The sequence below is a fragment of the Opisthocomus hoazin genome, chromosome 3 (assembly GCF_030867145.1).
Source record: "Opisthocomus hoazin isolate bOpiHoa1 chromosome 3, bOpiHoa1.hap1, whole genome shotgun sequence".
Lineage (NCBI taxonomy): Eukaryota > Metazoa > Chordata > Aves > Opisthocomiformes > Opisthocomidae > Opisthocomus > Opisthocomus hoazin.
Genome location: NC_134416.1, coordinates 43,487,251 through 43,503,909, shown reverse-complemented (window position 1 = coordinate 43,503,909; position 16,659 = coordinate 43,487,251). Strand labels below are relative to the sequence as shown.

Genomic DNA, 16,659 nt, shown 5'->3' with positions numbered 1-16,659 from the left:
CGGGGGACACCCCACCCGCCCCGCCGGGACAGCAGCACCCCGTCGCTCTGTTCCTCCCACCCAGGCGATGGAAAAACGGCGGCCCCGGGCCCCGGCAGCCGTCAGAGGCCCCCACCTCCCCGCGCCGCCGCCGCCTCCCCTCAGCCCTGCCGGGCGCTGGAGCGCCGGAGCCCCGCCCCCTCGCCGGCGGGAGGCGGGGCCGCGCAGCGCCGGGCCAGCGGCTGCCTCAGCACTTCCGGGTCGGGGGCGGAGCGGGGAAGGTGGGTGCGTGACGTTGGCGGCGGAGTCCGGGTCCGCTCGGCGCCTGTTATTGTTCTCGCCGCCCGCTGTTCCCGCCGCCGCGTCTGCCTTCCCCGGCGCCTCGGGGAGCGGCAGGACGGACGGAGGGCAACAGCGACCGAGCGGGCCCGCCGGCGCGGGGGCCGGAGGTAGGAGGGAGCGAGCGGTGCCCGCGGAGGCGCCCGGCGGCTGTTAACCGTTTCCGCCTCACCTCTCCGCAGCGCGAGCCCTGACAGCGGGGGCGGGGGGAGAGCGCGCGCGCCAGGAAGGAGCGAGCGAGCGAGAGCCGGCGAGCGGGCGGCCATGGCCTACGCGTATCTCTTCAAGTACATCATCATCGGGGACACGGGTAAGCGGCGGGGGCCGGGCGGCGGGCGGAGCGGAGAGCAGGGCCCGGCTCCCCGCTCCCATTTCCGCAGTGCTGGCGTCGTCGACGTGGTGGCTCTGCGCGGGGAGGTGGCTCCCACCCCCCCCCTCCCCCCCGCCTCTGCGCTGGGCCCCGCCCGGGGCTTCGGCCTGCCTCTCGGCGGCCTCGGGCCCCGCAGCAGGCCCGGGAGCCCGGCAGCCGCCTCTGGGCCTGGCCGGCAGGGTCGGGCTCTGTCACGGTCCCGGCGGCTGAGCCGGGCAGGCGGGAGGGAGAGGCGCTGTCGCCCCAAAACTCGTGCCTGGGTAGCGCCCCTTGTTTGCGTCCCCGCGGCCGAGAGGCGCCGTATGCCCCCCCCCCCCCAGTTTTGTGGCGAGGCCAAGGCTACTGCTGTGAGGTGCCTTGGGCTCAGGCCGCGAGGATGCCCTTTCCAGCCCCGGCTGGAGGTGCTGTGTCGAGACGTGCTGTCAAAGGAAAATTAAAAGCCCTGGTTCTTTCCTTCGAATTCACGGGATCTGTTTTTTTTTTATTTTTTAAAAATTTTTTTTTGCCTGCTGCTTTCCCAGATGCTTCAGGTTGCCTTTGTGGTCTCTTCCGTTCCTCACCCATTTGCTTGCTCCCTTGTATATGTCATTGACTGCTGCGTAACAAATAATAATGCTTATGAGTGCTGCAGGCATAACCGTATGCTGATAAGAATTGCTGTTTGAAGCCCCTCTACCAATATATTGTGTTCTTCCTCAGCATAGTGTGGATATAAGTAGCATGCTTGCATCAAACTGTTGTCAGGACAAGGTAACTAACATAGATAACTATAGTGCCTATGTACTGTGCATCTTTCTGGATGTTTTCCTCATACCTGAATAAATGCCTTCTGTAATGAATTTGATGACACTGCTGTCATTTTGTGCTATTTTAGGGATACTTGCATAGTTGTACTTCATACCAATGATCCAAATTATCTGTTGCTAGAGTGTAATTATACACTACAGTTGCATTACACGTGAGGTTGTTAAATACACTAGATGGAACTACTATGTGATTTTATCTTTTTGAAGATAAACTTAAACACTTAAACTCTGGCAGCTTTTTTAGACTACTGCAGTAGCAGCTGTAGTACAAATGAATCTTAAGAAATACATCACAGCTGTATTGACCATGTTGGAAGCATTAGGCTGTAGATGATGAGCGAAAATTCTGTTTTTTCTTGAGTATTTAGGTGAGTGACAGCTCATTAAACCAGAGGACAGGAGATGACCTGAGCAGATTCCGGGGAAGTAAGGAGAGGTTTTTCTGCCCAGGGTTATGCAAAATGGTAGTGCAGAATTCTGAATGATAGTGCTTCTGAACAGGTGGCTAATTCTGGTGCATCTTTAAAAACTATGATTGTTAAAGTGGTCGACATGGCAGCAAACAATTGGTTTGGTACTTTGATCATATACTGATTAAATTTTTACAATTAAACGTCCTCAGTGTAATGGTCTGTGGTGCGCTTTTGCCTCTCGTTTGCTTGAAATATGAAAAACAGAATAGATGTGTGTTGCTTCTGAAGTTATTTCAACTGCTTAAGAGCCAGATATGGGAAGAGTGAGGTACAGAAGGGAAACACAGAGAGGAAAACAGCTCACAAGTTTGTTTTTTGTGTTTTGTTTGTTTTTTTTTAAATTGCTGTGGGTTTTATTCAGAGTTGCTACAGGAAGCTAATTAAAACTACAGCAATGATCATTCTTAAAGTGAATTAAATTTGCCAATATTGGTAAGTTGGTTTTGCTTTTGTTTAGATCTCCCATGAGCCTTTTAAGTATTCTAATATAGCTAGTACTGAAGAGCAAATTTGTATTGCACACAGTTATTTGTTGCCAAAGTGGCTGTGATGGTTTAGATGTTACTACTGTTCCTCAGACGAAGGCAGCTGAACTCACAGCTCTGCTGATGGAAATTATGAGTGGATCGGGACTGTCCTGTTCAGTTCCAGTGGTGGTCTGCCACAGCATTCCAATCGGTGGAGATATCCCAGTGGCCTTGCAGGCCATGTCATTTTCATAATGATCGGGAAATTTATCTCTGGGACTTGGTTTAGAGTCTTTGGAAATGGATCAGCTGCCTGGTGACTCAGCAATTAGTTGTAAACAAACTGTAGGGGAAAAGTAAGACAGCATCAGCTGCGGACAGATGTTAACATTTAGCTCGTCTTCCCTTTCAGCAGTTCAAAACAAAGTGAGTTATGCAAGCCATAAACAAACCAACGAAAAACCCCTGCAGTTATACAAGACACCTGCATGTGTCTTCTCTGAATTGCGATTCCACATGCTTTCATCTACTTAAACACAGGAAATCAGTATGATCTCAGTCTCTTAAAATGATAGCCACAGAGACTGACTGCAAGACTGGTTTTTGCTCAATGGCTCTTGTCCCCTTGCATTGCTTGCTTCATTGGTTGTTGACATTCAGTGACTTTTTCTTTTGCTGGTACTTCAGCACAGTAGCTTTATGAACATGGGATTGATTCTGTTCCGGTTGTTACATTTTATATCAATTTTTATTGAAAAAAAAGTTTTTTCTAAGTAGTTGGAACTGTTTCAAAATCTAATTAGTTCACTGATGGGGGAGAGACCTGAAATGGCATGGCTGTTTTTCAGGTACTTAAACAACGTTGTCATAAATCTGCATTATTTTTACGCTGTATCAGTGGTACAGTAGCTGTGGAATTTCATGGAGTTGATATCTTTAACAAAAAAACACAAGTACTGTGGAATACTGGCTGCTGTGACAGTTAACCAGGAAAAATCTTTTCATCTGGATATTTGCAAAACATTATAGAAGTTTGCATATGCATTCAGAAGCCTAGGTGGTATGTTCTGCTTAAGGGTCTGAGACCTTTGCCTTGGTGGTTGATAGTGTCTGTTTCGTTTTGATTGCCGGTAGGAGTTGGTGTGCTCATCCACTCTTCCCTACACATCTGCTTTTGTCCGCCAGTTGAGGCAGACTTTGTCTGAGCCAGTGAACACTCCTAGCACACAAGTATTGCCTGTTTTTGCAGTTGGTGACTGAAAGTGCCATTTTTTTTCTTAGAAGTTTTGCTGTATGATGATGAAATCTTTTCTGCTTAAATGTTTTCGTTACCAGCAGTGTACCACATGGGAATAAATCAGAGTGATACATGAGAGTTCTGTGAAGACTAGAACTGGATTTTTTTTGTTTTCCAGAATTTTTAATACACATTAAACAAGATTTTCTTATGCTAGAGTATGTTTATTAGATTCCACCAGGGAATGCTACTGAGCTTTAATGTATCTGAAATACCAGTTTTGCAGTGGCCAGATTTCTTTCCACCAACGTGACTTGTCAGTTGTATCCCATCTGAATGTCTGTGATCAGTGTTGCTCCATCTTCCATGAGCAGGTCTGTCTTCTGCTTTTCTTGGATGTGTTGGTTCAGCAACCCTGACTGCTTCTTGCATAATGAACTTCCAGTAGCCGTTCAGTTTCAGCAGATATATCGTTGGTTTATAACCAGCAACTCTCAAAGTTGTTCTTATTAGGGGAAGATGATGAGAGAAAGTATAATTGCTTGGTGATCTAATTCTCCTTACTCTTTAAAGGAAGCTGTCTAGTCAACCATTTCACTTGTCTAGGAGATTCTGAAATGTTGAAATTAAGCAATTGAATTTGCCTTATTTTTCAGTCCTCCGTGTGAAATGTTTCTAGTGTCAGTGCACTTTGTTCTGGAACAGCAGCTGTTATTAGCTAGCAGTGTGCATGACCAGAGCCTCTTCTCCTTACTTTCTACGAGTACGTGACAATACTTCTAAACTAAACAGGTTTTCATCCCGCTAGAGCTGTACTGTTTATATCTTGCTTTGGGGCCCTTTTGATGATCTTTTGATCCCTAAGAGAGCCGATATTAGGTGTTGTACATCATCTTAGCCTCTTAGAAGAAGTTAACTAGAAATAACAAACTGTAAGTAGATGTCCATACACATGGGTTTCTGAGACTCTCACTGTGCACCCTTGTACTAATTCTAACCTTTGATTACTCCCCCCTACCCTGCCCCCCAAAAAATCAAACCGCTTAACCAAAAAAACTCCCAAACATCCCCCCCAACCTTGAGGAAAACCATTTTATTATGAATGGCTGGCAGTTTAAGTCTTTTGTGATCCTTCAGGACACGAAGAGGTTTTCTGCAGTCTCATGTAGTTTAATTTTGTTTGGAAAGAATTATTATTTATTTCTTTTTAAAACCTGCAGAGTTAGCAATTTGGTAGAGCCATACTAAATGAAGTGTGATAAAGCTAAACAGCTCCTTTCAGTTTGTAGGTCTGCACTAATTTTTACGTAGAAAGGAAAACTGACATTATTGACTTCAGATATGCTGTTGTAAATACTTCATGGCAAGGTTTGTTTATATATTTAAGTATTGAAACTGAATCACCTTTTAAACTGTTAAAAAGCCATTTTTATGACATTATTTTTCCCAAACGTATGTAGCCATCATGAATGATTTTGGAGGTTGTTTTTATTCCGTTCTTGTCCATGCTGTAATTGGTATGTAAAGTCCCTTTGCTCTACAAACAGCAGTTTGGAATTTTGTAGTTTGTCCTTCCTATCAATTTAAATAAAATTTTCCTATTTGATGGCAGAGTTGTGACTAACAGATAACTAGCTGAAAAGAGGTTAAGAAAAGTCTTTGCTTTAGGTTAATGTCTCATTATGCTTTGGCCTGTGAAAGGGTAATATTGCACTTTGAGTTGCATAAACATGCTGTGGTTGGAAAGGAAGGAGAGTAGGAATGAGCTACAGCCTGTGATAAGAAAAGGGCTTATGAAACACAGAATCACAGAATGTTCGGGGTTGGAAGTGACCTCTGTGGGTCATCTAGTCCAACCCCCCTGCCAAAGCAGGGTCACCTACAGCAGGCTGCACAGGACCTTGTCCAGGCGGGTCTTGAATATCTCCAGAGCAGGAGACTCCACAACCTCCCTGGGCAGCCTATTCCAGTGCTCCGTCACCCTCAGAGTGAAGAAGTTCTTCCTCATGCTCAGCTGGAACTTCCTCTGCTTCATTTTGTGCCCATTGCCCCTTGTCCTGTCGCTGGGCACCACTGAAAAGAGTCTGGCCCCATCCTCCTGACACCCATCCTTAAGATATTTATGGGCATTTATAAGGTCCCCTCTCAGCCTTCTCTTTTTCAGGCTGAACAAGCCCAGCTCCCTCAGCTGTTCCTCATAGGAGAGGTGCCCCTCATCATCCTCGTGGCCCTCTGGACTCTCTCTGGTAATTCCTCATCTTTCTTGAACTGGGGAGCCCAGAACTGGACAGAGTAGTCCAGATGAGGCCTCACTAGGGCAGTGTAGAGGGGGAGGAGAACCTCCCTTGACCTGCTGGCCATACTGTTCTTAATGCACCCCAGGATCCCGTTAGCTTTCTTGGCAGCCAGGGCACACTGCTGGCTCATGGTCAACTTGTCATCCACCGGGACACCCAGGTCCCTCTCCACAGACCTGCTTTCCAGCAGGTCCACCCCGAGCCTGTACTGGTGCGTGGGATTGTTCCTCCTCAGGTGCAGGACCCTGCATTTGCCCTCATTGAACTTCATCAGGTTCTTCTCTGCCCAACTCTCCAGCCTGTTGAGGTCTCGATGAATGGCAGCACAGCCTTCTGGTGTATGCACCACTCCTCCCAGTTTTGTGTCATCAGCAAACTTGTTGAGGGTACACTCAAACTTTTCATCCAGATCATTGATGAAGTTGAAGTAGACTGGGCCCAGTACTGACCCCTGGGGGACACCACTAGCTCCAGGCCTCCAACTAGACTCAGCGCCTCTGGTGACAACCCTCTGAGTTCTGCCGTTCAGCCATTTGTCAATCCACCTCACTGTCCACTCATCTAGCCCATGCTTCTTGAGCTTGCCTATGAGGATATTAGGGGAGACAGTGTCAAAAGCCTTGCTGAAGTCGAGGTAGACAATGTCCACTGCTCTCCCCTCATCTGCCCAGTCAGCCATGCCATCGTAGAAAGCTATCATATTGGTCAAGCATCATTTCCCCTTGGTGAATCCGTGTTGACTACTCCTGATAACCTTTGTTTCCTCCACTTGCTTGATGATGACCTCCAGAATGAGTTGCTCCATCACCTTTCCCGGGATGGAGGTGAGGCTGACCGGCCTGTAGTTCCCTGGGTCCTCCTTCTTGCCCTTTTTGAAGATTGGAGTGACATTGGCTTTCCTCCAGTCCTCGGGCACCTCTCGTGTCCTCCAGGACCTTTCAAAGATGATGGAGAGTGGCTCAGCAATGACATCTGCGAGCTCCCTCAGCACTCGTGGGTGAATTCAGTCAGGACCCATGGATCTGTGGGCATCCAGATTGCATAACTGATCTCTCAGAGTCCTTCTCGACCAAGGGAAGCTTGTCCTTTCTGCAGGCTTTCTCTCTTAACCTTCAGGGCCTGGAATTCCTGAGGGCCAGCCTTAGCACTAAAGACGGAAGCAAAGAAGGCATTCAGTAACTCTGCCTTCTCTGCATCCTCTGTCACCAGGACGCCCACCTCGTTCAGCAGCGGCCCTACATTATCCCTAGTCTTCCGTTTGCTGCTGATTTACTTGAAGAAGCTTTCCTTGTTGTCCTTGACATCCCTTGCCAGCTTCAATTCCAGGAGGACCTTAGCCTTCTTCGTTGCATCCCTTGCATGCTTTGACAACATTCCTGTACTCCTCCTAAGTGGCCTGTCCCTCTTTCCACATTCCATAGGCCTTTCTCGAGATAGACATCTGGAAGCTATGCAGACTAGAAAGAGTGAGAAGTAGCTCATAAGCGCAGTTAGAGGTATGTATCTTGTGACATTTGTACTATTTAATTATCTGTTGTAAATCTGAGTTAGTTTTAAAACCTATGTTATTTGAGAGTTGTCCATTGTTTGAGACCATCCTTAGCCTATTTAAAGTTTTATTTTTGTTTGTTTTCTAAAGGGAGGTTAAGAAAAGCAGAAAGCCTGTTTCTGCTTCACTGGTATTGGGGATTGTAAACTGACATAGTTACCTACACGTGAAAGGAGGAGGTCTTGCTCCCCTTACCTTATGCTGACTTCAATAGTCTACTATGAGCTGAATCAACCTGCTAACGCAGTAGAAAACTACCTACTTCTTGGGTTAACTTTTTGCTTGGTGGCTGAATCAGCTGAGTTGGCCGGGCGAAGTGCTGACCAAATTCTGGGGTCATCAAATTCTGACCAAATTAAGAGGATGGGTGAGAGCAAGGTATCAAAGGGGGAGTAGGTCTGCATTTCTGTGGGTGGTGAGCTGATTGATCACCCTGTCTTGTGAAGCCACAACAACAAATATACAGTTCTGAGATGGCTGAATTAAGCCATTGTTTGTCTGCTGCCAAAATAGGTGGGCCTGGTTATGACTCCTTGTCTCAGCTATAAACTTCTGCTTCTTAGCCGTCAGTACTTGTCTGATCCTTCAAAGAGCTAGCACAGCTCACAAAGGTGATTTAAAAACCAAAACTATACAATTAGCAGAAATAGTCAGAAAAGTGTAAGAGCCATTTTGAGTAAGGAGGTGGAACTGTGTGGGAAGGAGTGAGTCTACCCATTGCGGGCAGCTAGCAGACTAACTAAAGATATTTATCTGCAGGATTCAGTTTTGATACTCAGGTTGAGATGACTACTGCTGCAGTTCTTTTGCGCTGTCACCTTTCTTGGGCTATAGTGGTGACGTGAACAAGTAAGGAAATGCTCTTAGCCCACTCTCCTCCCTTTTTTGAGGCATTTTTAGTTTTGAGCCAAATCAACATGCTAAGGATGCTCAGACATCAGTGGAAGGAGCAGAGCTGCAGCGGTTGGTTAGATTGGTTTAAATTGTTGTGGATCCTTTTCTTCTGGCTGTAATCTGACAGTAGTAGAGTTTCATCTACTGGTAAGAAAAGCCTGGAAGTTTTCATCATGTTGACAGTAGTGCATCTCTGACTTTGCAGCTGACAACTGAACTTCCCGTGCCCTAGTTGCAGGGAGACACAGGAGCTGGAAGGGGAGAAGGAAGCAGATTGGCTCTCTTAGCAAAAACCATTTAACTGACTATGCTGTATCATCATGGTTCCAGAGCTGCTTTTTCAATTGGTGTGAGTGTAGGCTGCTGCTGAAAAGAACACCACTTCCCTTTGCTATATAATTTTGTAGCCCTAGTCTCATGCATATGCGAGTGTTTTGGGTGACTGGAGTTTTATGCTGTGTCCCTTTCTTGGTTTAGCTCACTGCATGACCTTATGAGTGAGAAGGGAGAGGTTAGCTTTACCACTTAGCTGTTCTGGCTTGCTGAGCAGTGAGATGAATGCTAGTGTTCACTTAAGGAAGGGAAGTGTTGGAGTGTGGCTGGGCCGAGGTGGACACTAGCAACGCTTTGCCTAGGGAGACTGACTACAGAGTGGCACCCAGATAAAGAGGAAGCTAAGGGGGACAGAGGAATTTGGAGAACCAGCTCAGGCTGATAATTTGGAATTCAGAACCGGAGAGTAGAACTACTGTAGCACAAATTCCGCTTCCCATTGCTGCTTGGGTACCGAAAAGTGATAAAGGGATCCTAGAACAGGGGCTTGCAAACAAGCATGCTGCTCCCCTCTGAGCACATAATCCATTGTTTTAATTTGTTCTTAAGCAAGAGCTTTTGTTTACTGTGCTTGTTGGTGAGATGTGTCCAAGCTTTAAGATACTTTGATTGGTTTTAAGATACTATGATTTTTTTTTTTTTTTCCTCTAGGGGTGGTTTATCTGAGGCTATGTCAAAGTATTTGTGGCACTAAAATAGAGCCTGAGTTAATTAACTGAATGTATCTCTTTTGTGTTCTAAATCGACTATGGTAAGACATGCTCAGCTACTTTTCTCCCAGAGTGTCTGCCTTATTTCAGGTGTAAGATTTACAGTGCTAAGCGAATGAGATACCTGGTAAAAAGCTACTCTGCTCTTAGAGTTAACCAGCGTAGTTACTTTAAACCATTTGCAGCTAATTCCATGGCATACCACACAACTGTCAGTTGATCTCTGCAGCATCTGTGTATGTCACAGGGTGGTAAACTGCTCAGGAGCTCATATACAGCTGCTGTTGCTGCTAGAGGTTCCTGGCTGTGTCTATGCTAGCACAGTCTGCTCAGGCTCTGGAAGTGAATAGGCCACAAGCTATTCTCGTAAGAACTTTCCTGTTACAGACTTGCAGTGTCTTAAAACTACAAAATTAAAACAAAACATTACTATTAAATGTAGGGAGTAAACTAATTATAAGTAATATCGAAAACAAATCATAACCTAAACAGGCACTACAGCTTTATTTGCAACTTTTTTAACCTCTCTCAGTCAGCAACAGTACAAAACTTACAGACTTCTAGATGTATTTTGCTGATTCTAAAGTAGCAGGGATGGCATTAAATGGAAACTAGTTACTTCTTCTGTTTCTGTGTGTGAACCCATCAGTCTGCTTGTGGAAGGCCTGCTACACAGAAGTAATTAGAGGTGCAGTCATCTTGTGCCAGTTGGAGACAGGGCTTGCATGAAAGTGGCTGTGCTTGTCTGTCATCATTGCGGTGCTGATGCTTGTGTTTGTATGTTCTGAACCAACAAGCTGGTCACCCGCCTTACAAGAAGAAGAAGAAATATCAGATTGCCACTTGAGAGCTAGTACTGGTACACCTAATCGAGTGTACTTTGATTAGATTTTGACATATTTTTCTAATATTTGTAAGATTTGTGGAGGAATACTGAATAGTTTTGAGGTTCTGGTTTATCCGATGATACTGAAAAGGTTAATGGTAAAAGCTATTCTGCATTCTATTTTTGGTGTGATTTATAGCTTGGTTTTTGTAAGTGGGGTGATATGTTCTGCAATGGGGCAGCCATATTTCACTGGTGGTATAAGAGTTGTCTGTATATGCAAATAGTGTTCTGTGAGCAGAATTATTATTAAGGAACCTTAAAATACTAGATTGATGTTCTTTATATTCTGCCTGTCCTTCTCCCTGTTTGTTTCTTACCTTCAGCGCTCTCCCCATTCGTCATCCACTTCTCTTATGTACACTAATTACGTGGGACAAAATCTATACCTGCTTCCAAGCTTCTTGTGTTCTGACAGGTTGCTATCATAAGCCAGAGAGTTAGAGAGCTATTGAGGCCGATGCTGCAAACTTTCCCTTGGGCTGTAGTTCCATGCCACTCTAAGCTGTTGTTCTGCTGGCTGCTGTGTTTCTTTTCCCTCATTTGAACTAACTCTCATACTTGTCTGACACCACATTAAGCCATTTCTGTTTGCTTTGTCACTCTTCCTGTCAGGTTAGCGTGCTAACCCAGTGGATGACTGAAATGGCTTAGATGAATTCTGAAGCAATATGAAGAAAGGGGCACAAATGTGCCGTAGGAAGGAGCGTAGGGATAGCAGCACCAACAGTGGACTTAAGCTGCTGAAATTGCAGCTTCACTTGGGTTATTAATCTCAGCATGTCATCAGTTTGTCACAGCTTTCTTTGTGACAAAACTAAATGCTAGTCTCCTATTTGGACTTGATGATCTTAGAGGTCTTTTCCAACCTTAATGATTCTGTGATTCTGTTAGATTTGATTGAAACTGGGCACTGGTCTTAGCTTTTTAAGACTAAAGTGACAGGTGGTCAGCAATTACGATTGTATAGACTTTATTTCCTTGTGAAACCATACTAAAAAACTTTGAACTTAGTAGTAGAAAGATTGATGTCACTATATGCAAACGTCTGGTATGCATATTTTGTGTCTTGCAGTGTGGTTCTTTTCTTTTTGCCTTTGCTGTCTTTCATTACCAGATACGTCATTTTTGATCACCTTCTGCTAACCTCTAGTATGTGGCTAAAATAGCCTTAACTTGGTGGACAGATAGAGAAAATTACAGCAGGAACTTGGAAGCTACAGTATCGTATGTGATATAGTTCAGAGTTTAAATGTGTGCAAACCGAATGTGTGACTATCAAGTTTTAAAAGGTGGAAAATACGAAATCTGACTTAGTAGAACAGGAAGAATGACCCATACTAGAAGAACAAGGAAAAATGAACTCTGAAAAGTGTTGTGTTTACAGACCTAGGTAGCGTGAGTACTCCTATTAACTGAATGAACTTGTACTTTTCTGTGCTTTCACACACGGAAGAAATTGCCCATTTGCTAAATGATAGCAATGTAATGTGGAGTGGTGAACCCATTTGGATCGGAAATCAGGATATCTGATGGGTCAATGTTTATGTTGTCTGTCTGGCTCTGATGTGAACTCAGATGTTGCCAGTTCTGCTTGGACTGTTTTTTGGCCTATTGGGAACCAGTGGGCAGTAGCACACAGTGGTTGTAAGCAACCATGTATATACTGCTATTACCTCGGCTGATAAATTAAGAGATAGGTGGGAGTGAGGTGCTATTAAGGATCTAGTTACCTTGGAAGAAAGCTGAAAGTACTGGAGGGGAAGCAGATGTAGAGTTGTGAGGAGAAGCAAGACCTATAGTTACTGTGGAAAGAGGGTGTGAAATGATACTTTGAAGATACATTAGGGAAAATTTTTTTTTCTGCTTAATTTTAAAGGCAGAACTACTTTTTCAAAAGACGAATTAATTTTTGAATAATAACTTTTTTGACTTTTGACGTTTCTGTAACTTCTGCTGTTATGTTATGGAAAAGTTACATGCACTTCAAAGTATGTGAAGTCTAGTATCTCCCATTCTAGTAATGAATTTTAAACACTATATACCACTCCAATTAATTTCTATTGGTTCTTAACAAATTTTTTGAATTTGCTTAAAACTTTTTTCTTCTCTTTTTTTAGGTGTTGGGAAATCATGTTTATTGTTACAGTTTACAGACAAGCGGTTTCAACCAGTCCACGATCTCACTATTGGTAAGTCTCTTTTGCCCCCCATAATGCTAGTGGTTAAGCAGCTAGGGTACCTCAGCATGCATTTATGAGTGTGTTGTGCTGTGGCAATATAGGATTTGTGCTGCATTAAGGTAGCAGTGAATCTTTAGCTGATGAATATTTGTTAGCTAATAAAGCAAAGTGGAGGCATTTTTTCTTATTGTGAAGGTACAATTAATAAATTTGTAACTGTATTATCTCAACTATCTCTTCAGGAAAGCTAAAAACTGGGCATGGAAGCAGAATTGGTCAAGCTTGAAATGCACTGATGGTGATGCAAATGGCAGGTTTTTCACTGGGGAACAGAATATTAGCCTAGCCACAGAACCTTGAAGACAAGTTACAGATAAACTAAAGCAAAGTTAACCTTAAAGGTGAATAAACAAATTTACTATTTGGGAAGACTAACTTCTAGATAGGTATGGATTGAAGTGTGAAGGTATTCACTGTTTGGAAGGCAGAGAGGTTCTTCCCAACTCCTCAACTGGATGTAGACCATTTGTGTTAGGTATGATTTGATATTGATACTAGGGGAAGTGAGTACATGTTGACAGAATACATTGCCTCTGGTCTAACTACACTAAATAATACAAAACTTTTATTTATCTTTCCGCACAAAATAGGAGAAATAGTGTGTGAATAAATTCTTCTGTGGGCAAGCTTAGTCTTCAGAGTTTCACTGTTAAGCATAACAGATGTTAGCCTCTGATAAGGTTGCAGAACCTTTGAACTTAATGTTATTTCAAGGAACCTATCAACTCTAATCGTACTGAGCCTTGCACAAAATGTGTCCCTAGTCTCTATTTTTAGTTTGTGCCCTGGAATAGGTAGGCTTGCTGTGTTTGGGAGTACTCAGATAGATGCTTGAAATACAAACAAATATTCTTCATATAACAGAATGTATCAAGTGGTTTGGTTATGGCTTCCTTTTCCCTCTTGACAGTCCTCCCACACCTTGTGTGTGGCTGTCTAACATAATTCAAACTCTTAGGCTAACATCAGTTTTCAAGTGTTTCTGAGGTGATGGCGGCAAATAGGCTGGCTGAATAAAGAGCATGAGTTTTTTTAGGGAGGCAAGAGTTATTGTCATCTTTTCTTCTTTAGGCCTGCTGAATATATGACACCTTATGCCTTTGGCAGCCATGTCACATCAGCACGCTGATAGGTTGTGGGAAACAGCGTCACCTCAGCAGGGGCATTGTAGTGCCAGTTCTTTGCCTGGCATATAGTTAGCTGAAATCTGGGAGCAGAAACTGAAGCCAGTGGGATGAGGAGGTGAACCTAGACAGCAACATAGTGAGGGTTGTAGGAATGGAGCATGGGAAGCTATTTAGAAAGGGTAAAAAGGGGCATAGGCTGGAAGCAGCCTCCTTTCACTTAACTGATAGGGCATGTGTGTGTGTTTCGGTCGGGAGGATGCTTCTCCCAAGTACTCAAACAGATTTAGAAAGGGAGAGAGAAACAAAGACCATGGCTTCAAAGACATACAAATGCCCACACGAAGCAAGATGTAATTGATGTTACCTAATGCACTTCCAACTGATGATGTTAAAACTCCTGAGAATCACTAGATTGAATAAAAAAGCTTGTGTTACATAGCCTAACTTTTTTTCAATATAGTACAATGATTTTAGCCTATGGGAGTGCAGTTTCTGTAGCTGCTGTGAGCAGCTCAGGAGAGCAGAAGGGAAACTGAAATTGGACATGTGGAAAAAGACATTTCATTTATGCAAAATTCAGCCCCAAGTTTTAGTGTAGCTAGGCTAAAATGTTATCTCTAAGATTTACTTTACCTCTAATGAAAACAAGATGGGGGGGGGGGAGAAGAATAAATAGAAGCAGGTATTTTTCTGTCTTTAAGCTACATTCAGAATTATGCATAATTGTAATAGTTTACTCTAGGAGAACTTAAAATACAACAACTATCTCTTTATTTATCATTTGGGAATTGAACTATCTGTTATTAAAAGAAATGAAGGAGGGAGAGGCTGCATGATGCAGCTGGGAGGGGTAAAACAAACCCACCCCCCAAAAAAAAACCTAAACCCAACAACAGCAAAATTAAACACACGCACTAAAACCCAACTGAAAAAAAAAATACCCCACAACATCTGTAGATAGGTATAGGTGACAAAAACCACTGTAAACATTGTTTGGTTTGCCATTCCCCTTAGCACATGCCCTTATTATAAATCTGAACAGCTGCTATTCCTTCTTTAAGAGAATAAACTTAAACACTTTCTGGTTTTAAGTCCCCAGTCTGTATCTGCATTTTGAGACCAAGTAATACCGGCAGTGTTGTCACTTGTAATAGTCCAGGGGCCTTACCCTGGCTTTGCTGTCAACTTCAGAGAGCGCATTGTCAGTCACTTGCTTCCTCCTTTCTCCCCCTCCCACTCGATTCTTTCAATTTGCAGTAACTGTATGCAAACAATCAATGCAAGTTATTGGGATGCTGAAGAGAGCACAGTGTTCTTTGGCCCACAGCTCTTTTTTGGCTTCGATATGGGGGGAGAGTGGTTCCTCCCTTCCCCAAAAATCAGTCTGCAGAAAGCAATGTTGACTCCCCCAAATATTCTAAACAAGCTTTTGAAGAGGTGTTTGGAATACTTCAAATCAGGACTGCTTAATTGGAAGACTTCAGTCAAATCTAAATAGTGACCAATTTTAGGCAAAACTTAAGATACCAGATCTTTATTTTTTCTGAAATAATGGATATGTGAAGCATAGATTAATGGAAACTTGACAGACTTTAAATATGTGCACTATCTCTAGGCATTTGTCAGATTTTAAGTATTGTAGTAATAGCCTCAATTTATGCTTAATTTGCTGTTAATAATCTTAAAATTGCTTTAAAGGATGGTACAAAAGGCTGGATTTTTCCACTGAAGAAATTCCTTTTGTGTATTTGAAACATGTTAATTTTGTTCCTCTGTTATTATATTTGATCTTTAGCCAGAATTTTGGAAGCCCTTTTTTCATAAAGGCAGATGAGTTTTAATACAACAATAAAATTTGTCTAGCTGAAGGTGACATTTGTATGGTCACCTAGTAGAACATTTTATTGGTAAAGAATTGTAGGTTTAATTTCTTCTAAACTGGCTTCAGCAGTCTGTCTTGATAGAGTGTTGAAATCTGAGAGTCACAGTTATTTTCTGTTTGCATTCAAATGGACATGTTTTTCTCCCTCTGATCTAGAGCTGCTAAATCGTTCAGAAAACTTTGTAGGAAATACCTCCTTGCCACTTGCTTTAATTAATGCATTTTTAAAGCATTTGGAAAGTAACACTTTTCTTCCTCCTGGAAAGCTTTCCAGCTCTTTCAAGCAGCTGGAAAATTAACTAAAAGCAGATTGTGAAAGAGATTATTTCTTACAAACACGATGTTGAGTTAACTTAAACTTACGCTCTTGCTGTCATAGTACTTGACATTCTTTTTTCTGATATACACTAATAATGTAATATTTTTGTATAATCTATTTAGGTGTAGAATTTGGGGCTCGAATGATAACTATTGATGGAAAACAGATAAAGCTTCAGATATGGGATACGGTAAGTAATAAATCATAGAAATTATTTAAACATACGGCTCCACTATCTTTCCTTTTTTTCTGCTTAAGGTCTTTATCATCAGTGCCCATGTGAGGCTATGTACTTTGTCTTCCAGTGTTCTTTGGTTTCTGTAAGATTAAAAATTTGCTAAAATTTCTTTTTTGGTGTGATGTATACTTAAAACAGTGCAAACTTCTGTTTGTTCTGTAACTTTACTTTCTCAGGTAACACTTTGTCAGATTTGTAAGACTGGAATTTGTGCTGCCTCACTTTTTGTGAAAGTTTTCTATATTATTAAGAACTTACATTTCTCTAAATAATCTTTTTCTGTGCGTTCATGCAGTGTCCAGTTAATACAACATCCTGTTGGGAAATTGTCGTGTGTCTACTAGCTTTAATCAGGAATTCTCTAGAGGAAATGTTTGTATTTCCAATGTAGAAGAAAAGATATGGCTCACCGTTTTCATAGAGGACTTAGGAACTCAAATGCACTGTAATCATGAAGACAGTAAATGCTTCAGACAATCAAGAAGGGACTGGTAAAAGCTCCAAGCTTTG

General features: G+C 43.0%; 1 protein-coding gene across 1 annotated transcript in view; it reads left to right on the top strand.

Moving 5' to 3' along the window:
- Positions 1–248: 248 nt before the first annotated feature.
- The window catches only part of RAB2A (RAB2A, member RAS oncogene family), a 49,185-nt gene continuing 32,774 nt past the window's right edge, over positions 249–16,659 (top strand). The window contains exons 1-3 of the mRNA XM_075416098.1: positions 249–628; positions 12,461–12,532; positions 16,034–16,101. Coding sequence (XP_075272213.1) covers positions 583–628; positions 12,461–12,532; positions 16,034–16,101 — 186 coding nt within the window. The 5' untranslated portion in view covers positions 249–582. The remainder of the gene's footprint in view (positions 629–12,460; positions 12,533–16,033; positions 16,102–16,659) is intronic.